General features: G+C 56.3%; 3 protein-coding genes across 3 annotated transcripts; 1 reads left to right on the forward strand and 2 right to left on the reverse strand.

The window, feature by feature from the left end:
- Positions 1-1,638: 1,638 nt before the first annotated feature.
- CHC_T00006353001 (hypothetical protein) lies at positions 1,639-2,478 on the reverse strand. Its single transcript, XM_005718707.1, has one exon. It carries the CDS (start codon positions 2,476-2,478, stop codon positions 1,639-1,641), a length of 840 nt encoding a protein of 279 aa, XP_005718764.1.
- Positions 2,479-2,576: 98 nt separating this feature from the next.
- On the forward strand, positions 2,577-2,846 carry CHC_T00006354001 (hypothetical protein). Its single transcript, XM_005718708.1, has one exon. It carries the CDS (start codon positions 2,577-2,579, stop codon positions 2,844-2,846), a length of 270 nt encoding a protein of 89 aa, XP_005718765.1.
- Positions 2,847-4,363: 1,517 nt separating this feature from the next.
- On the reverse strand, positions 4,364-4,885 carry CHC_T00006355001 (hypothetical protein). Its single transcript, XM_005718709.1, has one exon. The coding sequence runs from the start codon at positions 4,883-4,885 to the stop codon at positions 4,364-4,366; it is 522 nt and encodes a 173-aa protein (XP_005718766.1).
- Between the last annotated feature and the right edge of the window lie 17,856 nt (positions 4,886-22,741).

The following is a 22,741-nucleotide window of genomic DNA, read 5'->3' on the forward strand; positions in this document are numbered from 1 at the left end:
GCCCCTTTTTCGCCCCCCTGCCCCGGGGTGCCGCTGTTTCGCGCCCCCCCCCCCCCTCCCCCCCCCCCTGTACCCCACAACTGGTCTTTCAGTTCTGGCTGTTGTGTGGTGAAAGCGTCGGTGTGATGAAAGAAGAGAGTGAAGGGAGAACGCGCGTGGGGTGGATGAGTCGGATGCCAAGGTAGTGGCGGTTGATCTCCCCCACTACCCGCCTCTCATCTTCCACGCCTTTTTCACGGCAGAGGGCCTCTCGAAGCGCCCGCGGCCCGTCTCCAAAAAGGTCGTGAAGTCATCCACGCTAATTTTACTATATAAGTTTGTACGGAAACCGCTCACACCACCCCTTTGCCAGCGCAGAGCAAGGGCCTGCTCGCATCTATGACATCCAGGTGTGCGCGCGCGGAGAAAAACAGAGGGTTAGTTGCTGGTAGTACCCGCGCGTGGCGTGCGCAGTAGCGGGAGATGCGGTCTCGCGAGAGGACGGGCAGGGAAAGTAGGCAGGAGGGATGTTCCGGTGAGTTTGCGCTGAGACAGGCTAGTGTGTACTCTTCCCCGAGGGCTTAATTTGGGAAAAGGCTTAATTTGGGATGAGTTGTAGGAACAACTCCCTTTGCATACGCAAGCGGCATACATCCACTAAACAGCACACGATATTAGATGAATCGTCTATGATTACTATGTCCACGAACAAACGAGAAAGTCGCGCCATTTCCATTGACGAACCATTTTGGGTAAAGAACTTCATGGGCGGATCTTAAACGGCAACACGATGATGCTCGAAGGGGACGCAATCTCGAAAATGCCACCCTCTATGAGACGCCAAGCAGCTCCGTTTGAAGAGAGAGCGTCACGATGAAAAAGCTAAGGTCAAACGACACACAGCTGTTGCAATGTTGAGACAAAACGCAAAATAGGCCAGATGGCGATGGCTTACAATTTTTCTAAATCACTGATCGGATGGCTTCGCCAGGCCGTAGAACAGAGTGATACGGAAGCACTGCACACATTACAGAGTATTGAACCTCGCATACAACAGAAGTGGTCGCTGCACTGTATGGACAGCTCCAGAGGCCGCCGCTCATAACGACCGTCGCTTTCGAGAATTGTTTTGCTGCTGACGTTTTTATGCTCAAGGGTGCGGTGAATATCTGGATGACATTTTAAACAGGCGTTTTGGGTTTGAAGATAACAACACACAACGTCTTGAGGCTGGGCAAAAAAAGCGTCTTTTTCCGGCATTCTAAAATGGCTGGAAAGGGCGTGCATATCTCACCAAACTCCATCATTCCGTAACGCAGAAGTCAACTGCAGTGGCGAGGCACTATTTTCTCTTCTTGTTGAGCAAGCGCAAGTCGAGAAAACATAAGTTGAAAAGTAGCCTCATATGAGGTCACTTCTCGCCTAGACACCACCCAGTTATCGCAAATAGTGTCACGTATACTATTTCAGTGTCCGAGTCAACATCCACATCAATTAGCGTATGTGATGCCAACTTCCGCGTGACACTAATTTGCGTCTTAGATGAAATAGTATGCGTGATAGTAATTGATCGCACACAAATAGTGTAACGAAGATCCGCTTTTTGCCTTTAGTATTATTCTAATCAAATTTAATCGGCTCTCCTTCAAAATGAACGCGTTATTTGTTCACATCCTTCTCCTCCCCCGCATCCACCTGCGTTTCCGTCGGTACAAGCGTGGTATGCATCTCCCCCTCGACCGCCTCCCTTACGCCTCCCTTACAAAAAGAAGGATCACTCTCAGGAGTGGGGCTTCTCAACCTCATTTCCTCTTCCTCGGACGTCGGCACCCACATTTCCCTGTCATGGTCATCCTGCACAGCGGCCGCACACGTCACGGCCTTCCCGTGGCCATCCAGCGGCTGCGTCGGGGGCTCGAGGTCTTCCTGTTTGTGGCACGACTTGGTGCGAAACGTGACCTCTCTTCCGCGGAAGTCCGGCCAGTACGCGTCGTCGTCATGGCGCCAACCGTCGAAGCTGGACACTTCGGAAGGTGTGGGCGGCAAGGGCGGGATGCATGGAATTTGAGAATGTGCTCGCGCAGCATGCGCTCGCGCTCGCGGCGCTCGGAGCGGGATAGGGCGGTGCAAATTCAGCGGCAGGCTCGACTGGGGGCTTTGGCGGGGGATCGGTCGCGGCAAGACAGAGAGCGACGGCCAGGCCAGAGAGTTTTGGAAGCCGGAGGTGGCGTGCGTCCGATATTGCGGCGGCGTGCATCCCCGGGGCGGAACGGATTGGGGCAGTGGGGATGAGGGGGCGTCGGAGAGGGAGAGAGTGGCGAGCTCGTTTGCGGGGACGTGTGGCGCGGTGGCGACGGAAGAGGCTACGCCGGGCGGGAGCGGGCGCATCGGACGTGGGTACAGTTGGTGTGAGGAGGCTGTTTCTGTTGTTTTCGTGGTTGGCGGCGGCGATAGGGGGCGTAGACAGCGGCGTGAGGGTGCTGATGGTTTGCAATACATGTCTTGTTGGCGCGAACGCTTACCACTGCCATGGTGGGAAGGTTCTGTTTTGGCGAACGTGCAGATGAGTTTCTTCGGTAGCTCGCCGTTCGGACCTAATGAAGGGGGGAAGTTGGCGGAGAGTTGCGGGTGATATTCTACACAACGCGCCCCCGCTACCTACTTCGCTACCGGCACTGCCCAGCTCGCCGATTCTGCTCTGGCTGCCACTGTTGACGCCGCCGCTACAGATGCTGCCTCCAATGACATCCGCTAGCACAGTCTTCCTTCGTTCGTGTAGCCTCTCGCGGCCACGCACCGCCCTCCTCTTGACGACCTGGCCCCGCCTCAAGAGTCGCCACCCGTCCTTACTCCGCCCCAGGAGGTAAACCCAGTCAGCCCCCCAGACTCCCTCTCTGCGATACGTCCATGTGGTACAAGTTTGGGGTAGACTTGCTGTGCATAATACCCGAAATCGGTACGAGCTGCTGAACTGTTTGTGCTAAGCAATCATGCTAAACGCGACCTCCCGACGTCCTTCACCGGGCGTACCTCATTTCCGTCAAGCACCTGGATTACATCCATCGCCAGCCGGACCCCCGCGCGGTATCTGCGCCACCGTCACTTCCCACGACAACGTCCATGTTGGCAAACGCTAGGTCGCCACCCACTCTATCACCAGCTCGCCCTCCGCTCCGAACAGGTACACCCGGTCGAGCGCGTTCGTGCGCCCCGCCTTTGCCCTGAGCTTGAGCATGCCAGAGCAAGCAAAGTCCAGCCCCAACCACAGCCCCTCCGTCCCCAAAAACTCCTGGTGCTGCGGCGTTAGCAGCTCCCCGCGTCGCGTAGCCGCGCCTCCACGACATCCTGCCACTGACTTTGTCTCGAGTCGATGTCGCAGTCTCCCTCGCGCGCCGACTTGGAAATGTTTCACAATTTCCACCGGCCCGCTCGCCGGCGCCACGGACGAGGTGTACTCACCCTCCGCCGCACCGTGCCGCGCCGGTCATGCTCCTGGGCTCGTGCAGCTCTGTGCCCAATGCCCACCTCGTCGGTAGAGTGGCCTTCAGTGAGGGCCCCGCGCGCCGCAGCCCCCTTCACGGCGGCCACCTTCTTGCCCGTGCGCGAGTGGCCCACGGCCCGCGCGAGGCCGCGTGAGACGCGCAGTTGTGCCAGCGTACTGGATTGAGGGAGAAGCGCTGCAGACGGCGAGGAGCGCGTCGCGACACTTGTGGTGCGCGGCGAAACGTGCCGAGGAAGGGAGCGGGTTTGGAGCGCCGATGATCCATGAAACAACCATGCCTTCACATGGTCCAGCAATGCTTTCGAATTGCTAGCACGGTTTTTGTGCCAAGGGCCAATTCATGTAGCACCTGTTGAAGAAAGTGGGGCTATCCTTCCTTGCCCTTTTATTTATCGTGGCTACTCGCGCATTTATACTACTACCACTTCCATGTTTTGTAGACGAACTTGTGAAGCAGATGGGGAAGCGTTGCGTAATTATTTCGTAAGCGTTCAGGACAGTAATAATTATTTCTTGACGTCTGACCCACCTGGTAAATTATTTGGCACTCCCATCAGCACCTTTGGGCGATACAAAAAGCCCCAAGTTCAATTTTCCAACAGGTTTGTTCAGTTATGGTCTGACCATAATACTGTTTGCTGCAGTAGCGCCTTCCCCGCTCTCATGAAATAAGTAGTGGTCAGTTGTTCAAGTCCGGTGTTGTCCAAAACACGAAAGTTGAACAGTGATCTAATGCGGTGCTGAATGGCCAGCCGTTGTTGCGCTTGTGCTGCCACGGGGCACGTTTTCGTATCTTCGATGCAAGGGGAACCGCCATACTTACCACACCACGTGCAGCAATCACATACATTTACAAGACGCATTGAGATGAAGATGGCGGAACTAGACGGTATAAACAGACTTAGATTGCCCCCTCCTTAGGCGTGGCATCGAGTGAACCAAGCTTAAGTCAGGTGCTTGGACAGGCTTGTCATTTTCTCTAAGTGTTCCTAGGTGGAGTTCCCCGTTCGACCATTCTGGCTGAAATATTCCGATATCCAGAGGGCGTCGGCTTGCCACCTTGCAATCTATGGGCGCTTGGAGGAGCTCGTTCTGTGTGCGCACCAACGAAGTGACGACGTCGATGTCTAGTTCGTTTCTAAGAAAGAGACAAACTAAAAGGAAAAACATCAAAAGCATGGCGTAGCCGGCGGCAGAGGCAATGAACCACACATTTATCGCCGCTCGTGCTGTCTTCCGCACCCCGTATCCCATCCCGATCTTCGGAGACAAGCTTTTGTCTAGGGGGAGCACTGGGAAACTCTTGACACTTGATGCATCGTCAGCAGCATCCAATGAGAAAATTTGAGGCCGCGATCCACTAGCTCGTAGGCTCTTAACCGGTAAAGTCCTGTAGAGAGACATGTAGACCATCGTGTCTTTTGCTTCTTCCAAAAATTCGCGAGCAAATCGTGTCAAGTTTACCCTCTGAATCATACGAAATTCAGTTTCTTGAACTCCGAATGCCCATCCTTGGATAACTTGATATGTTTCGTTCTCATAAGTCAGTCGACACGAACACACGACGTGACCCATGGCGCATTCTCCCCGATCAGTGGTGTACACATGCACGAGTTCAGAAATGGATCCGGCAGTGACTGATACGCTACCATGCCATTCCACGCTCTTGAACTGTAATTCTTCATCAGGCAAACCAAATTCGATCTCCGTGTTTTCTACTCTGCTCTGCCGAACCGGCAACCGCTCCATCTGCAGTCCAGCTCCCTGAGGAGCTAGGCGTAGGAGGTCCGGTTCAAAGTCCACCCAAACATTTTCGGAACCGGCCAGCGAACGAAAGATCAAATGTTGAATATCTGCCCAGCCCCGAAGAACGAATCTACCTGGGCGCAAGCCACCATTATAGCCGCTCCCAACCCGTACGGGAATTTCCCCTATTACTTTTCTTCCCGTCTTGTTTAGTCCTACCGCAGAGTTCCATCCTGCTCCAAGTGCCATGTCAGAAAGGACAGAAAGGAATTTGTGGACCTCGGTATGGTTTTCCAATTGCCCTAATTGTCGTTTGATTTCTTCATTGTCACAGAGAGACCAGTTAAAGGGTACTGCGGCGACTACTTTCTCAATCGTAGAAATTGATGATGGCGTTCTCCTCTCGAATTCTATACCTGTTTCCGTGGCCATGACAAGCACGCGGTCTATCAAGCTCATTGTCGAGAAACCGCCAAGGAGACGTCCTTCACCTGATGGACAACTTTTGTTTCCCGATTCGATGAGTGGCGCTTCGTGATCTATAGACGGATTTCTCAGTGACGAGCCCGTCACCTCAAACACTTGACCAAACAGCCTAATACCACCACCTTTATTCGGATCTTCGTCTTCGGCATGTAAATTCACAGATAGAAGTTTCCCCTTTGCAGCCTCGAATATGCTTCCCAGCTCTACTTCAGTGTCCAGTTCTACATCCCTTTCGACGCTCCCGAATTCTGCCATAATGGCTAGGCCAAACAGGGTCACTGCTGCCCCCCAGAAGCATAGACGTATCCATGTCCCGTTTTGGTCTATTCCGGGTAGTTGAGTCAGCCTACCAGCTCGCGTCGTACCCAATGCCACTCGTCTTCCTTTTCGTGCCATGAAACCATTAATCCTTGATGAAGCTTTTTGTAGCGCCACAGCAAGGAGCATATCGACAAAAATAGCCAAACCAATGAGTCGGGTCACGTTCCAAATTGGCGTGCTAAAGGGCAGTATGAATTCCAGGGACATGATGTGGAGGGAAGGAGGAAGGCTTGTCAACGAAGTTTGTTTTTTGAATAAGAAGAACGATACACGATAAACGCGTCCCTGTTTCTGGTTATGCAATGTAGGCGTCGTGTCCAAGACCCTTGGAGAAGTGGAGTTGTGAAAGAAGTCCTCTTTTCTGGTATTCCTCGACAGCGCTCGATATTGCTTGGCTAGGCTAGCACTTTTGAATGGGGTCAGTTTCCTGCGTTGGATCAGTACGCATAAAAGTGCACATAGATCCAGTTGTCGAAAAATGCATGAGTAAATTGTACCGTACGGCAACGGAGACCCAGTTGTGTGGATGTGCAATACTGTACACGGTAGTGTTGAAGGTACTGTACCAGGAAACAATTTGCACGTGCAAAACATTTGTACGGTACAGTACTGCCTTTTCGTGCGCATATTGTACTGTACTGGCATGGCTTTACAAGCTCTTTTGAGGCATCAGTGTCATGTGCATATTTGACGGTCGCTTTTTCTACCTCACGTGTCTGTGATGTGATTAGTCATCCTGTACAGTGATTCTCAAGACTTGATGTGCTTGTTGTCAACAACGAGCAAGGATTCCTTTTATCTTTAGCTAAATGTTGCCAGTATGGGGGCGACAAGGCGCTCTTTTCATAGGGAGGCGAATTCACGATTTCTTCAGTATTGGGAGGCCGGCTGCCGAAAATATGATCAAACAGTAGGGCAAAATGACGCTTTATCTCTTTTTGTGCCTGTCCTCCACCCCGCCCGCCATCACCCTCCCGGACGCCCATTTCGCCACCGCACGCCCCCTACTTGCCGCGCAGCGGGCCCTCCCAGCTCCACGCATCTCGCTGCCTCGCCGCCGCCACTTACGCCCTTCTGCCCTCCGCCATCGACGCCTTCCCCGTCCCCTCCGCTCCCACACCCGCTGCCGTGGTTGCCGTGCCTGAACATATGAACTTTTATAATTTCCCCCGTAGGTGGAGATTATTAATTGAAACATTGCTGGAATGTGGGGCCAAGCGTTCTGATTGGTCAAAGGAGTGATGAGGGACCGAGCAGCCTGTCCGCATAAAGATAGATGTCGTACAGTAAAGGGGGGTGCTCAGGATATCGGACAAAAACCTCAATGTTAAAAGGAAAAAGTACTTGTAATTGTCAAGCAATCACCATTTTTTATCTATTGCGACGGGGACACTCTCAACCTGTCGTGCACTGGGACTTTATGAAAACAACCACGCACACAGAAGAGGAGTGAGATTGAAGCGCGCGGACACTGCTGCACCCCAACCGAGCACAACCGAGCACAGCAGATCGGACATCCAAGCAAATTTAAAAAATGGCGAAAAGCCGCCCGTTTTGTGTGCTCGGGATGCTACACTCCTCTAGGTAGAAGGCTGTGAACAATCGATTGAGATATTTTTCTTTAATTTCAACAACGTTGTTCTGAGATACGGCGCACTGTGTGCCGCCGTTACGCAGCAGCGGTCCACCTTGGCCCCTGTCGAAGAAGTTTTTCCAAAATATTTTGCATGTCTGATTTTTTGTCACTGTCCGAAAACACGGGCACCCCCCCCCCCCCCCCCCCCCCCCCCCCCCGCCCCCGCCCCTCCCCCGCATTATATATCCCCGGGGAAGATCGAAAGAATGGGGAAAAGGCGGAGGGGTACAGTATCTTTGAATAAAGGACACAACCTTCTGACAAGTTCGCCTGTGGTGCAAAGAACGATGTTCCAGTTTACTGAGTCTGTCAATCCGGGATCTGCTAAGGAGGGTGCGGCGCCGGGACGGCGGGGCAGCCTGGGCAGCTGCTATCTGTGATACGTGTGTGCGTGTCACAGGTTTGTGAGCTGTGCATGAGAATCATGGCAGGGATAATGACTTGGAGCGCATAACGACCGTACAGCGACAGAAAACAGACATGGGAATCATGACACTTCCCCCGTCACTGTGTGATTGTTCTGTGTGGGGCCAGGGGTGTTTCCGGTGCGGCAATTATTTTCAGCATTTCCGTGAGTTTGCGGAACGGCTCAGACCTTAAGGGTTTCGTGAGTATGTCCGCAAGTATGTCCTCGCTGGGGACGTGCTTCATATCTGTGTGATCTTGTGAGCGTGGTGTGACAAAAAGTGGTGACGAAGGTCAATAAATTTTCGTCACTTGGTGGCTCCGGTGTTTTGGGGGAGGCGGATTGATGATCCATGAAGAAGGGAGTGGGATGTGGGCTGAGCATGTGGATGTCACGGACGAATCGCCGCAGCCAGGCGGTTTGTTAGACGGCAGATGTGGCGGCAATATACTCGGATTCGCACGTTGAGAGCGCCGTGATGCGTTGCTTCATGGATCCTCAGTACATAGTTGTACCATTGTAGAGATGTACAATGCCCGATATCGATTTTCGGTCGGTGACGTCGGCAGCGTAGTCAGCGTCCGAGTCAGACGTTAAGAGGGGGTGTTGAAGATGCGTTTCTCGGTGTTGCTGCTGGGGTGGAGCGGGATGCGGGCAGTTGGGAATAGCAGCCCTTGATTGGGGGTGTGGCGGAGGTACCTGAGGAAGCGCTTGAGGACGTTCCGATGTCGCGTTGTTAAGGTTTTGGCTGCGACTGACAGGCGGTTTAGGACAAAATATATGTCTAGTCATGTGGAATCGGCAATTTATCGCAGATCGCCTAGTAACTGTTGGTATTCATTCGTTTGGGATTGTTTCGAGATATGTCCTCTTCAGTGTAGTATAATCACCCCCAACGACGAGGTCGGTGAGTACCGACAGTTTGGAAAGACCCTGATCGGCGGGAAGATAGAAGCACGGCCCACCCACGGTACCGAGCACGGGCTCGAGGTAGCGGTGGTAGATCGGGATCGGGAAGGACGCACGCACGCGCGAGCGGTTCTACGCCTCGACGCCACGGAGAGGTACTGGGTGACGATCCGGTACCGACGGGCGGAGGCGGAGCCGGCTAGTGGGCGTGCTGCGCGCGTCCTCAACCCGCGCGCGGTGCTACTCGTAGATAAAACGGACAGAAGTACGTGAGAGTAAGCGGGCGGACCAAGGTGGAGGATACTTGACAAGTCCGTCCTTGTCGTCCTCCACCGCCGGCGGTCCGCCCATATTTAATATACAGAGTCACCTATCATAACATTACAGTAGTGCAGGTGGGCCTGCACTGTAGTGCTGTCAGCCGTCGGGGCTGGCAGTACACGTGGCGTACATGTGTGTGCAAGCGCCCCCGTACACGTGGGGTACACGTGTGCGCGTGCACTGAGGTACTGTAGAGCTCGTGCTCTACAGTTATAAATCCAATCTAAATCTAATTCCGGGAGGGAGATATGCTACATGGCCCCCCTCTCAAGTGTGGACGTTCGCGTCCACAAGTGCTTGTAAAACCGTCTGTTACCCCTCTGGAGCCGAGCGACGACCTCCGTTAGTTCCTCTTGGTGTCCTTCTACTCCCCCTTTTTGACACCCGCACTTCACTGAAATTTCCGCTATGCCTTCCCTTCGCTCGTCTGCGCCATCGCCTTTACGATTTGAGCTCTCAAACCTAGATTCCCCCGCTTCTCTGCACGCCCCCCTTGTTACAGAACGCGACGTGTGTTCCCGAAACCACATTCTTGTGATACGTCCCTGCTCTCCGGGAGCACGTTTGGGGGTATCTTTTCTCGACTTTCAATTTCGTCGATGCTCCAGCACCTTCAGCGGTTCCAGACCAATGCCAGCGATGGAGCGGCTCGTCCTCCCCCTTCCTTTAAACCTTGGGGCAGATTGTAGCGACAGTTGGCCCTCCTGGTCTCGTGGGGCAACCTCGCGAGCGATGTCATACGTATTGATGGCGGGGGAGTCGAAACGGGAGTCCCGATGACCCCGAAAAAAACGGTATCGGTGTCCGAGCGGCTCTGTCGAAATCCCCCCTCATATTTTTGCGCGATGCGGGTATTGGAAGGGGACCTCGTCGCGCGTGTCTTCCGGTTCTCGTCAGTCGTCCCTTCCGTGAGGTGTCATTGTGCTTATGATGCACGAATCGCACGCCTGTCTCCCCCCGTTGACGTAACTCGACCGCGTCCGCCTTCGTCCACCGTCTGCTTCCCATGTCGCTGTCCGTGGTCGCTGGCGTCACGGGGTCGGTCTGTCGAAGCAGGAGGGTGACCGCTTTCGCGTCGTAGGGATGCCCGAAAGAGAGAGAAGGGCCGCGACGGGGGCTTCACTAGCACCCTCTTCGTGCGTACGGAGTGGCGAAGGAGTTCGCGGCGAGTCGCGTGATGTTTCTCGTAATTCACCCGTGCCGCGTACGCGGGAGATATCGGCGTGTTGACGCGGAGGCAGGCTAGTGCCTCGGGACAGCGGCCCTCCGTTGACCGCATGTGTTATTGCCGACCTCCCCCGCGGCGCTTCGGTCTTGGTAGCAGTTGTCGTTCGCGAGCGACCTCCTCCGTCTATCTAACGCGAGACCGTACGCGTGTCCTATGCACACTCGAGCATGTCCATCCGGGGCGCTCCGCTTTGCCGCGCGGTATCGTCGTGGGCTACTGTCCTCTTGCGCGCCGTCGGTCCGGCGCCGCCTATAGGTTTCGCCGACACAGGCCGGCTTCCGTTTTTGTCCGTCGACAGGGGACTCGCTCCGCGCTATGGGACTTGGTTGGGGGCGGTGATCGAGGCGACGGCGACGGGTGTCTTGGGGTGAGGCGCGGTTACGGGTATCCACGTAGTCTACGAGACTGCGTGGTGGCGTCTCGCGCTCGACCCTCGTCGGCGGGGCGACATACGTGGCGGCATCGGAGCCACTTCCACGCACCGTAAGTTTCCTGTAGATCCGCTCATAGATTGGCGGGTTTCGCCAGCCACACGTGCGGTCCGCCGGCGCTGTCGCCGCGTGGCTCTATGACCCCTCGCCCAACGCCGATGTGGGCATGCCACTCTCCTCTTCATTGCGAGTTGCCCTATTCCTCTCTTACCAGCTCAAACCGGCCGTCCTCGTTCCGGGTTATCGCGCTATCGGCCTTCCTCCTATGTCCGGCCCGACGCCCATTAAAGGCGGTGTCGCGCCGGTGGTGGCGGCGCCTCTGGTCGCCGGCCCTCCTTCGTCGAGCGGAGGCAGGTCCTCGGGCGCGCCGTTCGCTCCGCGAGAGGGTAACGTCGTCCTGACCCATCCAACGCCGCCACCTCCGCCTGCCTTCCAGAAGGCGCGCTCCCTCTCCACCACCGTCTCCGTGGAGCTGGTGGTGCCTACCGAGGGCCCTCCCAAACCGGTCCTCTCGTTCCGTCCGGCTGCATCGAGCCCGACGCCTGACGGCCTGTCCGCAGCGCCAACGAGTGTCGCACGCAACTCGGCCGGTCCCCTGGCGATTGAAGCTGCCTGTCCTTCCGATGGCGCGTTTTCAACTCGTCGTCCGTATGTACCGCCCTCCTCCTCCGCCGTGCGGGAGGGCGCGTTGGTCTCCGCCACGCAGTGGTTGGGGGTTCCGTCCCCCGATGCCCCACTGCTCGCGGTCGACGAGAGACTGTACCCCTGGCAGCGGAGGGGTCGCACTGGGATCACCATATCGAAGGTGATCTCGAGTGCGTGGCTGCGCCCCGACCTCGCCCGCGTATTAAAGATATACGAGGCGGGGGGGTCGGAGGAAGCGTCTTCGGCCCTTTGTCGTTTGAAAGCCGAGGGCGCTGGCGTCGGTTATCAACTCCCGGACGAGTTGCCGGGGGACCGTGCTTTCGCATACAGCGTGGTGGAAGTAATCTATGTTGACCGCTTGGGTGCACTCCTGACGGAATCGGCGCAGGTAGACCCCCGACGCTTCGTACTGTCGAGGGTGGCGGGTCTGTACGTATCGTCCCGCCCCTACGCCTTCATCAAGCCTCTCGTCGCTCTCCAGAAATCATCGTGTTCTCTGATGTGGTTATACGGTGTGGGTTGCGGTCACCACGATTGGTTGACCTACAGAGGAAAGAACGAATCGGACGGTCGCGTCGTTCCCTCGGCCGCCCTTACGTCCGGCTTGGCCGTCGGAGACTTTGCGGCCCTCCCCGCGAGCGTACGGGAGAGCTTTCCTTCCCTGGGGGTACATCCCCTGTTACCCCCCATCCTAAAACATCTCGGCATCGCATGCGTTGATCGTCAGCACCCAGCCCACCCGCGTCTCGCCTTCAATTATGAGCGCCAGTGAGCGTGGGCCGTATGCTGCGCCTTCATGTCGGAGGTATGTATGAACAAGCGGGCACTCGTTCAGCCCGGCCCTACGGTCGCGTTGGTGAAGCGCGTGGGGTCGGGCCTTCCCGACGTTGCCCTGAACCCGTCCGAGCACGGGTCTGCTCACGTCCCTTGGACGTTTGGCCATGCCATTGGTCTCATGGATCGCGCCAGCGAAGTCACCCCTCGGAACCACCGTTCGTGGATGGACTATACGACCGGAGCTCGCAGCTCCTATCTCACATACGATCCCACGGCGGACGCCTTCGTAGCGCGCTCTCCCCTCGTGCCGTCGGTCTCCGGCAACGCGCAGCAGAGGGGAGGGGTCGGGTCTGAGCATCGGCGCGGGCGTCGTAAACGCTACAGGGAACTCGACGCCGTGGCCGTAATCCGTTGGCACCGCTGTGAACCCCTTTCGGCCGACGTCAGTCGCCGGCCGTGATCCTGTAGGGGACCCTGTCTCTGCAGCGACTGTCCTCCCTATCCCACCGCTCGATGCAGTGGGGCAGTACACGCCCCAGGGGCGTCGCATACGCGAGCTGGTGCTCCCCCACGGGGAGCTGGCGGCGTCCCCCAAGGTAGTGCAGGCGTTAGGCGTGGCCGGCCAGCGCGATTGGCCCGTAGGCGGGTTGGTCGATACCCTGGCTGACTGGTTCCTCACTCGGAGTGTTGAAGCGCGCGGTCTACGTGACGACCTATGGACGCGCTCCGCGGAACTGCGGCGAGTGAGCCGTTAGCTAGGGTCCGTGCGCGAGGTGTCCGAGCGCCAAGCCGCGGCCTACGAGCGGGCGGTGTACGATCGCGAGCGGTATCGATGCGAGCGCGACCGCTTGTGTTCGGCTCAGTCGGCGCCGCTGCCGGCGGATGGTGCTCCTTGCGCCCCGACTACCTCTACCATCCGTGACCTGTACCGTGAGAACGAGCCAGACCCTCGCCCGTCCCGAAACTGGGCGAGCGGTGAGGGTATGACTCGTGTCGCCATGCCCTCCTTGGCGGATATGGACGCCGAATTACCCCGGCACCTGGGGTATTGTCCTCCAAACAACCATGGGTCAGGGGCCCGCGTGCTCTCGAACGACGCGAGCGGCTAACCGCTCGGTCTGGTCGTCAACCGCGCGGAACCCTTCGTCCCTTTGTCAGCGAGACGAAAGAAGGGGGGGTCCGTCGCCGGACCACAGTAAAACTGTTTCCCTGGTTACGTGTTCTTTGCGTCGGTCTTTTTCTTCTAATTCCCCTTCGTGCCCTCATTTCTTAGTACCCCCACCCCTTCTGTCTCCTCGACGCGGAGGAGGAAGGGGCGCAGCCTTCGGGGTTCGTCTTATGCCTCGCGCCCCTCGCCATCCGGGAGCGGGGGCGCGACTCCTGGCGCACGTTCTTATCCCACGCGCGACCTCGTCGTCGGTAGCGAGGCAAAGGAAACGCGCGGCGTTCGTCTCCACTCTTCGCACCCCTGGCCATGCGAGGGTGAGGGCTCAGCGCGCTGTATTCGTCTTATCCGCCCGGTGCTCCTCGCCATGCGGGGGCGAGGGCGCTGGGCGAGCGACGATCGCATTTCTTCACGTCCCGCCCCTTCGTCGTCCGGGAGCAGGGCACATCGAACGTCTTATGCCTCGCGCGTCCCTCGCCATTCTGGGCGTGGACGCGGCGCGCCGCCCGCGTCCTTCTTCGTGCCTCTCGACGTCGGCGGCAAGGGTAGAGTGCGCGGTATATGTCTTTTCTCATCGCGTCCCTCGCCCTTCGGGGCGTCCTACAGTGTATGGCGTGTCCCTCAAGCCGCCTGTGCGTATCTTCACGCACGTGCGTTGTGCTCGTCGTGCGCACGTTTTCCGTTAATTTTCTCGAGGGTGGTGGCGGATTGCCACTTTGGCCCGCGCTTTCCGCTGGGCGTACGAACAGCGTACTGTACGCGCCTCAGGCTTATTTTCTTCCAATTTTCCGAACACCCGCACAATCTCCGCGAACGGGCGTGTTGCAGTAGTCGTGGATTGCACTTAGGTGGCAACGTGCGCTTCCGTGGTGTTCTCGTGTGCACGGGTTCCGACCGTTGCGTGTTCTGTGGCCGTGCGTTTCCCCCCTCGGTTCGAAAAGGGGGCTATTGGCTTACTCGCGCACTCTGTCGTCCGGCTCGGGTCACATTGGCCATAACGGGGATCGCTCCCCATTCAGACAGTCCGTACCCCCTGGTTCCTTCGTCTCGCGTCCATGGCGTTCGGGAGTCGAATACGGCTTGCCTTCCGAAAGTCCCCTTGGTCTCTAACCGGAAGGGACTAATATAACCGTAACGGAGCGGTTGAATGTAGCCGAACGAGACGGTTGAGGGCCCCCCCCCTTAAGCGTGAACGTCCGCGTTCACGTCCGAGGTAAGTTCTCCTGCCTGTGCGCCTCCAGAGGCGTTGAGCGTAATGAGACACCAACTCCTCCGGTACGGGAGTCCGTGCCGTCCAGGTGGGCGTGTCGTAACTCGCCCACTTGATGAGGAACTCGATTGTTCCGTCGTCCATTGCTCGATGCCGGAGTAATCGTTCCACGTCATACTGAGTGCCCTCGGTGACCTTGTCGGCAAGGTCACTTGGGGTTGTCGTGCTCGCCCGTGGCACGCCCGTCGGTGGAGGCGCGTATACGCAGCGGTTTGCGGAGACTCGCTCGGTGACACCATCATGATCGATCGTGATGGTTCGCCGGTCGTTGGCGAGTACCGGGTATGGCCCCACGGCGGGCGACGCGAGTTGTTGGACGTCTTTGCCCCATGGGTGGGTTTCAGGTAGACGTAATTACCAGGTGCAAGGCACGTGTGAATCCGTCCCACGCGCTTGTCGAAGTCGCGCTTGTACCGGGCCTGCGTCCGACGCAGGCTCCCGTACGCCTTCTGGATCGTGTCGTCCAACGTCTTGAGGAGCTCATCGCGCGCGTTGCCCCTATCGGACGGGGACGCGTCATCGTCGGCCCTACGTAGAGATAACTCTGGCGCTTGTCTGCTGAGGACGAGCTCGAAGGGCGTCGTGCACGTGGTAGGATGTACGTGGGAGTTGTACGCGTACGTAAGCGGCCCCCGTACACATCCCAGTCGTCCTGATGTTCGCTGACGTAATTGCGTAACATCCAAGCGATCGTCCGATTGTATCGCTCGACCTGCCCGTTCGTCTGGGGGTGGTACGCCGAAGCGTACAAGTTCGTCACCCCCAGGAGACGGCACGTGCTGTGGAAGAACTTCGCGTTAAACTGCGGTCCGTTATCCGACAGTATCGAGCGTGAGACGCCGTATTTAAATACCCACGCGTCGCAGAACGCGACGGCGACCGTGTACGCGGTTACAGTCCGCAGTGCCACAACTTGAGTCAGCTTGGTGAAACAGTCTGTAATTACGAGAAGGAACCGTTTCCCTGCCTAAGTCTTGGGTAGCGGTCTCAAGATGTCGATGACGAGGTTTTCAAGCGGCTGTGTTGCCGGGAACAACTTCAAACGGTTGAGGTGTTTCCGCAACTTAACACGGTTCATCGCGCAGGTTCGACACCCTCGCACCGTAGCTGCGAACATCTGCTGCGAGATGGGGCCAGTAGTACTCGCGACGGAGCGTGAAGTACATACGGTTCTGGCCCGGGTGCCCCGAGATGGTTGGTGTGTGGCAGAGCTGAAGCAGCCGAGCCCGTAGCGTCCGAGGCACCACGACCTGTACGATGTCAGGATCGAAGGGTTGTCTCTGTTTGAGCACCCCTTGGTGGTTCTCGAAGAATGCTGAGTCGCGGGACTCTGACTGTCGTGCCAGTACCGTGTGGCAGAAGTCATCCACGCGTTGCTCTTCGGCTATCTCCTCTAACGTAAGAGAGGCCGGAAGGTCGTCCTGCGGAGGGGCGACCGTGGAGGCGGGCGCGCCAACTTCGAGTTCTTCGGCGCGCTCGATGTCGACAGCGTCTAACTCGTCGTTCTCCTCCCAGAACAATGTGGGTCCTTCAAGAGAGGGGGCCTCGTCGTCGCCCCTCGGTTCTTCTCGCGTCCGGACGCAGGACCTTCTTCGCGATCCGGCTTGGTTCCTGGTTGTCACGAAGACATGCACGGCCTTATGATCGCAGCTCGCGGTGCAGACGTGGTCCGCGAGCTCGTCCGACACGTCACGGACGGTCGTGCCCGCGTGGAAGGTGGGAATGTCGTCATCCACCTCGGGGACTGGGCGATGGTCGTCGGTGACCCTTGGCGAAACTGTACCATATCCCCCTCCCGGAATTAGATTTAGATTAGATTTATAACTGTAGAGCCCGAGCTACACAGTACCTCAGTGCGCGCGCACACGTGTACCCGGCGTGTACGGGGGCGCGCGTGCACATGTGTACAACACGTGTGCTGCCGGCCCGACGGCTGACAGCACTACAGTGCAGGCCGACCTGCACTACTGCAATGTTATGATAGGTGACTGTAGTGCAATACCCGTCTCGGGTAGGGGGGTGAAAGGAAGTGAAAAGGAAAAAAATTGGATACTGTAGTCCGGGTTTGGGGGACACACGTGTGCGACGAAGGGCACGATTATTTTAATTATTTAATTTATTTACTAATTAGATCTAGAATCTAGAGCCGGGAGCTACTGTACTCGCCCCGGCGGGGCTCTATATAACTTAGCCATTTGACAGAACAAGTCAATAAACCAACCCGAGTTGCCAGAGTTGAATGTCGCCTTGGTCGAAGTCCGTCTCTACCAAGACGCTCCCTTTTACCTAAGCCTACGGCATCCTTCAGCGCTCGGGGGTCCCCTTCCTTTTTCCTTTATTTCCCAATCGAACCCGAGTTGCCATAGTCTGACATCGCCTTGGTTGAAGTCCGTCTTTTACAAGACACTCCCTTTAACTACAGATTACTTTATCCTTTGCGCTCGGGGGTTCCCTTTTCTTTTCCTTTATTTCCCTATCCTTTTCTATCTCTAATTCTACCTATTTTTGCCTTATCTTGTGTTGGTGCCATCGGCCTCGGTTGCGACCGAACCTGGTGTAGGTGTCTTTGCCATCGGGCGACACACTTGACGTAGCGCTGCTACTGTGACCCACTTTCCGACGGAGACTGTTGCAACGACGTCTCCCTCGAAGGGCTTCGTCGCGTTACAAGCCAGTGTTGGTGCCATCGGCCTCGGTTGCTACCGAACCGGTGTAGGTGTTTCGAGCCATCGGGCGGCACAGTTGACGTAGCGCTGCTACTTTCATTTCATCCCGTCGGGCTGCGTTGCGACGCCCCCGTCGAAGGCCTTGTTGCGTTACAAGGTGTCGAAGAAGCTCAACGAGCATTGGCCTTACAACCCAGTGGGACCGGGGTACCTAAGTACACGCCCCACCCCACACTTGTCGAGCATTTCTCTTCCCAAGTCTCTACCACATCGATCCCGGGCCGGGCTATTTCTCTGTTTCCCCCCTGTCAGGGATCTGAGCTACTACGAGTCGCAAGCTCGTTTAAACGGAGAAGGGAGAGTCGGACACTCCGTAGCGCTGTGCCGTCGGCAGTTCTTCTTTTGTTGCTGTTGTTGTTTTTGCTGGACCATCGGACCGCGGTCTCTGCCTGACAGGCGCATTGCACTACATAAGTGGTCTCCTGACCTAGAATTTTTTGGTTTACAGGAGACCTGGTCAAGAATTTTGCCTACGAAAGTCCCGGTCTGGAGACGCACTACATAACTGGTCTCCCGACCTAGAATTTGCGTACAGGGGACCCGACCTAGAAACTACGTAAGTGGAAACGGACTACATCAGTGGTCTCTGCGACGTACGTTTATTTAGGTGCTGTAGCGTTCTCTATTTTTTGTGTTAAGTTAGGTCCTTTTTTGGAGACGAACCATGTCGACAAGCGCCCCCGGGGACGTTGGTCCCAGGGCGAGCAGAATCGGATCAGCAAGGGCGTCGAGGATCCCGCCAGGTCCTGGCACCCGAAGCCAGGCCAATACGGCCACGGATCCCGAAGGTGAAGAATCCCCGACGGGGATTGAAGCCGACAAGAATAACCTATCCTACAGGTTAGAGAAGATGGGGGAGGAGATTCGCCAAGAGATGACGAAAAATCTCGAGGCTGAATTAGCCCTCGTCCGTAAGCAACTGGAGTTGCAAGCATCCGAGTTCCACGCCGTTTTAGGAGAGCTATCGGCTCGAGTGGATCTCGTCGAGAAAGAGCGAGGTGATGCGACCGACGGTTCGGAGCCGGAGGTCCTAGCTTCGTTGAAAATTTCAGTCAAGGGCGCAAGGTGCGACGCGAATCAAGCTTTGGAGTCCTTGGGGAAATTTAGAGCCAGTATCGACAACAAGTTTGACCGCGCCGCTCATCGTCTCAAGGACCTTGAACAGGCCGCCGGGCAAGAGCCGCTCCCAACGGGTCGAGAAGCCGACCGTCGATCGAAGAAGGACAAGGCCGCTGTACAGCGGAGTTCCAAGTCGAAGACTTCGCAGAAGAATCTGCGACGCAGGAGCAAGAGTCACTGTAGTGACGAGCCGGAGGACCAAGACTCAATGACCGAGTCGAATGGCCTTTCCGAAGATGGTGACGACGGTTCGTCGAACCATGCCAGCAATTCCGAACATCGTTCAGAGGAAGGAAAAGGAATTTCGCAGGGCAAGAAAATTACCTCCAGACGGGGCGGGATCACTTCGTCCGCCTCGCGGAGAGACAAGGACGCTGAGCCAGAGGACGTCGCAACGCGACGCGGGCCGCGATGGGAGGAGTTGGAGAAGCTGAATCCGACCAACTACCTCTTCAAAAAATTACTTTCGTACCGAACGTACCGCTTGCGAAACCCGCAGACACATTTGTCAAGTTCCCGGCGGACCGGCGTGCGAAAAAATCAGGAGAGATATTCCGCCTAAGGTGAAGAAGGAGAACACGTTCACAGGTGAGGACGGGGTCCTTGTGTTGGATTTTTTGGCAAAGTTAGTTCCAGAGTTTGATACTCAAGAAATGAACGAGGGGCAAGCGATCCGCTTGTTGCCCGAATTTCAAAGTGGCATCGCCTTGAGTCAGTACACTTCTGTGTCTCAGACGGCCGGGTCCCATCACGGAAAGGTGTCCTTTTGGCCAGAGGCCGTACAGTGGTTGTTGAGGAGTTTCGCAACCGACGAGGAGATCCGTCAAGCCGTGCTTGCATTGCGAGAAGTTCAGCAAAAACCGTCGGAAGACGAGATGGAATTTTACATTCGCCTAACAGACGCGAGTAATCGCTGTGGGAATGTATATTCTATGGAGGAGCAGATGACCATGTTCATCGAGGGTCTAGATGCCAGTATTAAGCCCATGGTCTCGCAGTATCGACAAGATAACCGAGATGTCTCATTTTTGAGATTGGTAAATTACGCAAAGGCGCATGGCTCGGCGAGCCGTGCCAAGGACAAGAAGACCAAGAAGATGACGATTCAGACGCCGTCGGCGTTCAAGGCAGGGAAGAAGCCGAGGGCTTCTTATCCCGGTCGTAAAGGTCAGGCCGCCGTCCACTTAGCCGAGTCAATCTCTGCGTCAGATGGACGCGGTGCGCACGGAAGCAGCGAAAATCATTATGAAGGAGCATTGGTAGCCGAAGGCAATTTTATTGAGCCATCGGAGGGCTACGGACACGAGGACTACGGGGCAAGCGGGTCGTCAACTTTACCGACGCCCACATACACGACGGAGTCGTTTTCAGAGCCCACGGATCCCGTGATGATGTTTCGGGGGCATGGCCACACGCCGGCGCCGCGCATTCCGATGGGTGACAAGGGTACAGCGTTTCGAAGGCCAGGCTGGATGGGAAGGCCGCAACATCAAGGAAGGCCGCCGGCCCGTGGAGGACCTAGGCCGCAATATCCCGTCAAGAAGCACGGACTGGTGTGCTATCATTGTTACGAAAAGGGGCACGCCGCGCCAACGTGCATTCATTCCCTCCGGCAAATGCACCGAGTTTTGGGAAATTATGAGGCGTTGTCTCCGATGGAGAGGTTAGGGATACCATCGACGAGATATCTGAAGGTCAAGAATTGGTTCGATTCGCAGACGGCGAGCACGCCGAGTGCTTCAACGCCTACGCCGAACCATCCCTTCAGAGGGCCCACCGCAGGGCCCGCGTCGTCGGACGTGAGAAGGAACCCGCCGCCGCAGGGAAACTAGAGAGGGGAATCTCGAGGGAGTCACGAGAGGCGCAGGTTCGACGTACTGCGTCCGGGACTCAGTCCCGTTCCCTGTCTCTAGCAAGAAGGGAAGGCCTCGACGAGGAGGTAGTTGGAATAGTGGATAGGCCGAAGAAGCAGACTGTTGTTAAGAAAATTTTAAGTCGAGACAAGGATCGTCCGATGGATCAGATTCGTAGGCCCTGGTACAGGGTTAAGCGACAAGAATGTCCTGACAAGATCTTGGCCCTCGCGCGAAAAAACTACAAAGTTTACGCGGATATTGGACCAACGGTCGGATTGATGAGTCGAGTGTTGTCCGTGTTGGACACTGGCGCCGGACCGAATTTGGTTCGAAGGTCGGAACTTCCGGCAGGAATGGAAATGTTGGTGTCCTACGGACCAACCCAAGACATTGGCGACCGGAACAATAGGCCACTCCGGACTCTCGGCACCATTAGAATGCCTGTAAGGCTTGGAAAATTCGTGGCCGCAGCCGAGTTTATTGTATGCGAAAAACTAGCAGTCCCGCTAATTCTAGGCGCGGACTACTGTGACCGGTTTGTGGAAGCAATTTATCCAAGGAAGAAAACGGTTGAGTTGCCGGATTTCTCGGAGGCTCCGATACCTAGGCAGTTCTCGACGAGAAAAGGGAAGAAGAATCTCGTCCCGGGAGAGGACGAGAATGATGGAAAGGGGGAGCGAATTTCCCCTAAGGTAAAAGTGGCAAGAGCCACGACTATCGAGCCAGGGACGCAACGCGTCGTGGAATGCACCTCGAAGAAGGCGGGCTTGGTTGTGGTTCAGCCGTACTCGTCGTTGTACGAAAGGCAGGGGTTGACGTGCACGAATGGTGTCGTTCAGGTTGAGCCGGACAGGCCATTTCGTTTACTCGTTGCGAATTTTAGGACGTACCCTGTCAGGGTGCAAAAAGGCCAAGTGGTGGCAGAATTATTACCGCATCCGAAAGCCGCGCTCGAGAGCAAAACCATCATTGGTGAAGTTCTCGGAATTCAAGAAAGGAAGAAGGAAAATTTTCCTAATTCTACCAAGACGCCTAGGGGCGAGACAAGATGCGAACCGTCCGATCAAGGCCGCGAGGACTAGCCAGAAGAACGGTCGGCAGGGCTCTCCGCGTCGGCATCTACGAAGCCGCAACGCAGGATTGAGCTGCCACCGCCGGACGTGGAGGACCTCGACCTGAGCCACGTGCCGGAACGGCTGCGCGAGCGGTTCCGTCGGATGTTGAAGAAGTATTCAAGGATGTGGGATGGGACGCTTGGTGAAATTAATACCACAGTCCATCGGATCGAGTTGATCCCCGAGACTCGTCCCATCGCACAGCCTCCGTACCGGGCAGGACCTAAAGCCCGCGAGATTGAAGATGCAGAAGTACAGAAGATGTTAGAGGCAGGAGTGATAGAACCAGCGCAGTCAGAATGGGCGTCGCCCGTGTTGCTGGTGCCCAAGCCGGACGGATCGATGCGCTTTTGCGTAGACTACCGCAGATTAGACGCGGTAACGGTGAAGAACACGTACCCTTTACCGCGCATGGATGAGTGTCTGGACTCGCTTGGTGACATGAAGGTTTTCTCCGCGTTGGACGCGATCTCGGGATATTGGCAGATGCCTATCCCTGTGTGCGACCGCGACAAGACCGCATTTTCGTGTCACTCAAGTCTGTATCGCTTCTCAAGAATGCCCTTCGGGCTAACCAACGCGCCAGCGACGTTCCAGAAAGCAATGGATATCCTGCTCTCTCCGTTCCCGTGGAAATGCTGTTTGGTGTATCTGGATGACATAATAATTTTTAGCAAGTCGTGGGAGGAGCACATCGTGCACGTGTATGAAATATTTTCCGTATTGGAAAAGGCAGGTGTCAAGCTCAAGCTTCGCAAGTGCGAATTTTTCGTGGAAAAGATCAAGTACTTGGGCCACGTCGTCGGCCCAGGTACGCTAGAAGTCGATGTCGGGCGAACCGCCGCGTTGGAACAAGTGCGGTACCCGCGAACACAAACACATCTTAGAAGCTTCCTGGGACTTTGCAATGTCTACCGCAGGTTCGTTCCGCATTATAATTTTCGCATATATGCGAAAATTGGGCATCCTCTCAACCAACTACTGAAGAAAGGACAACCGGTCCAGTTGGAAGGATTCGACGAACCGCGCGAAAAAGCTTTTCATAAGCTCAAGGACGCCATCTTGGCACTGCCGATGTTGGCGCTGCCGAAGAAGGACCTACC

This window comes from Chondrus crispus, genomic scaffold, assembly GCF_000350225.1.
Source record: "Chondrus crispus Stackhouse genomic scaffold, scaffold_40, whole genome shotgun sequence".
Taxonomy (NCBI): Eukaryota; Rhodophyta; class Florideophyceae; order Gigartinales; family Gigartinaceae; genus Chondrus; species Chondrus crispus.

What these genes read in the sequence shown, in the direction of transcription:
- CHC_T00006353001 (XM_005718707.1), bottom strand. Translation starts at nt 2,478, where the DNA reads ATGTATTGCAAACCATCAGCACCCTCACGCCGCTGTCTACGCCCCCTA.
- CHC_T00006354001 (XM_005718708.1), top strand. Translation starts at nt 2,577, where the DNA reads ATGAAGGGGGGAAGTTGGCGGAGAGTTGCGGGTGATATTCTACACAAC.
- CHC_T00006355001 (XM_005718709.1), bottom strand. Translation starts at nt 4,885, where the DNA reads ATGTCTCTCTACAGGACTTTACCGGTTAAGAGCCTACGAGCTAGTGGA.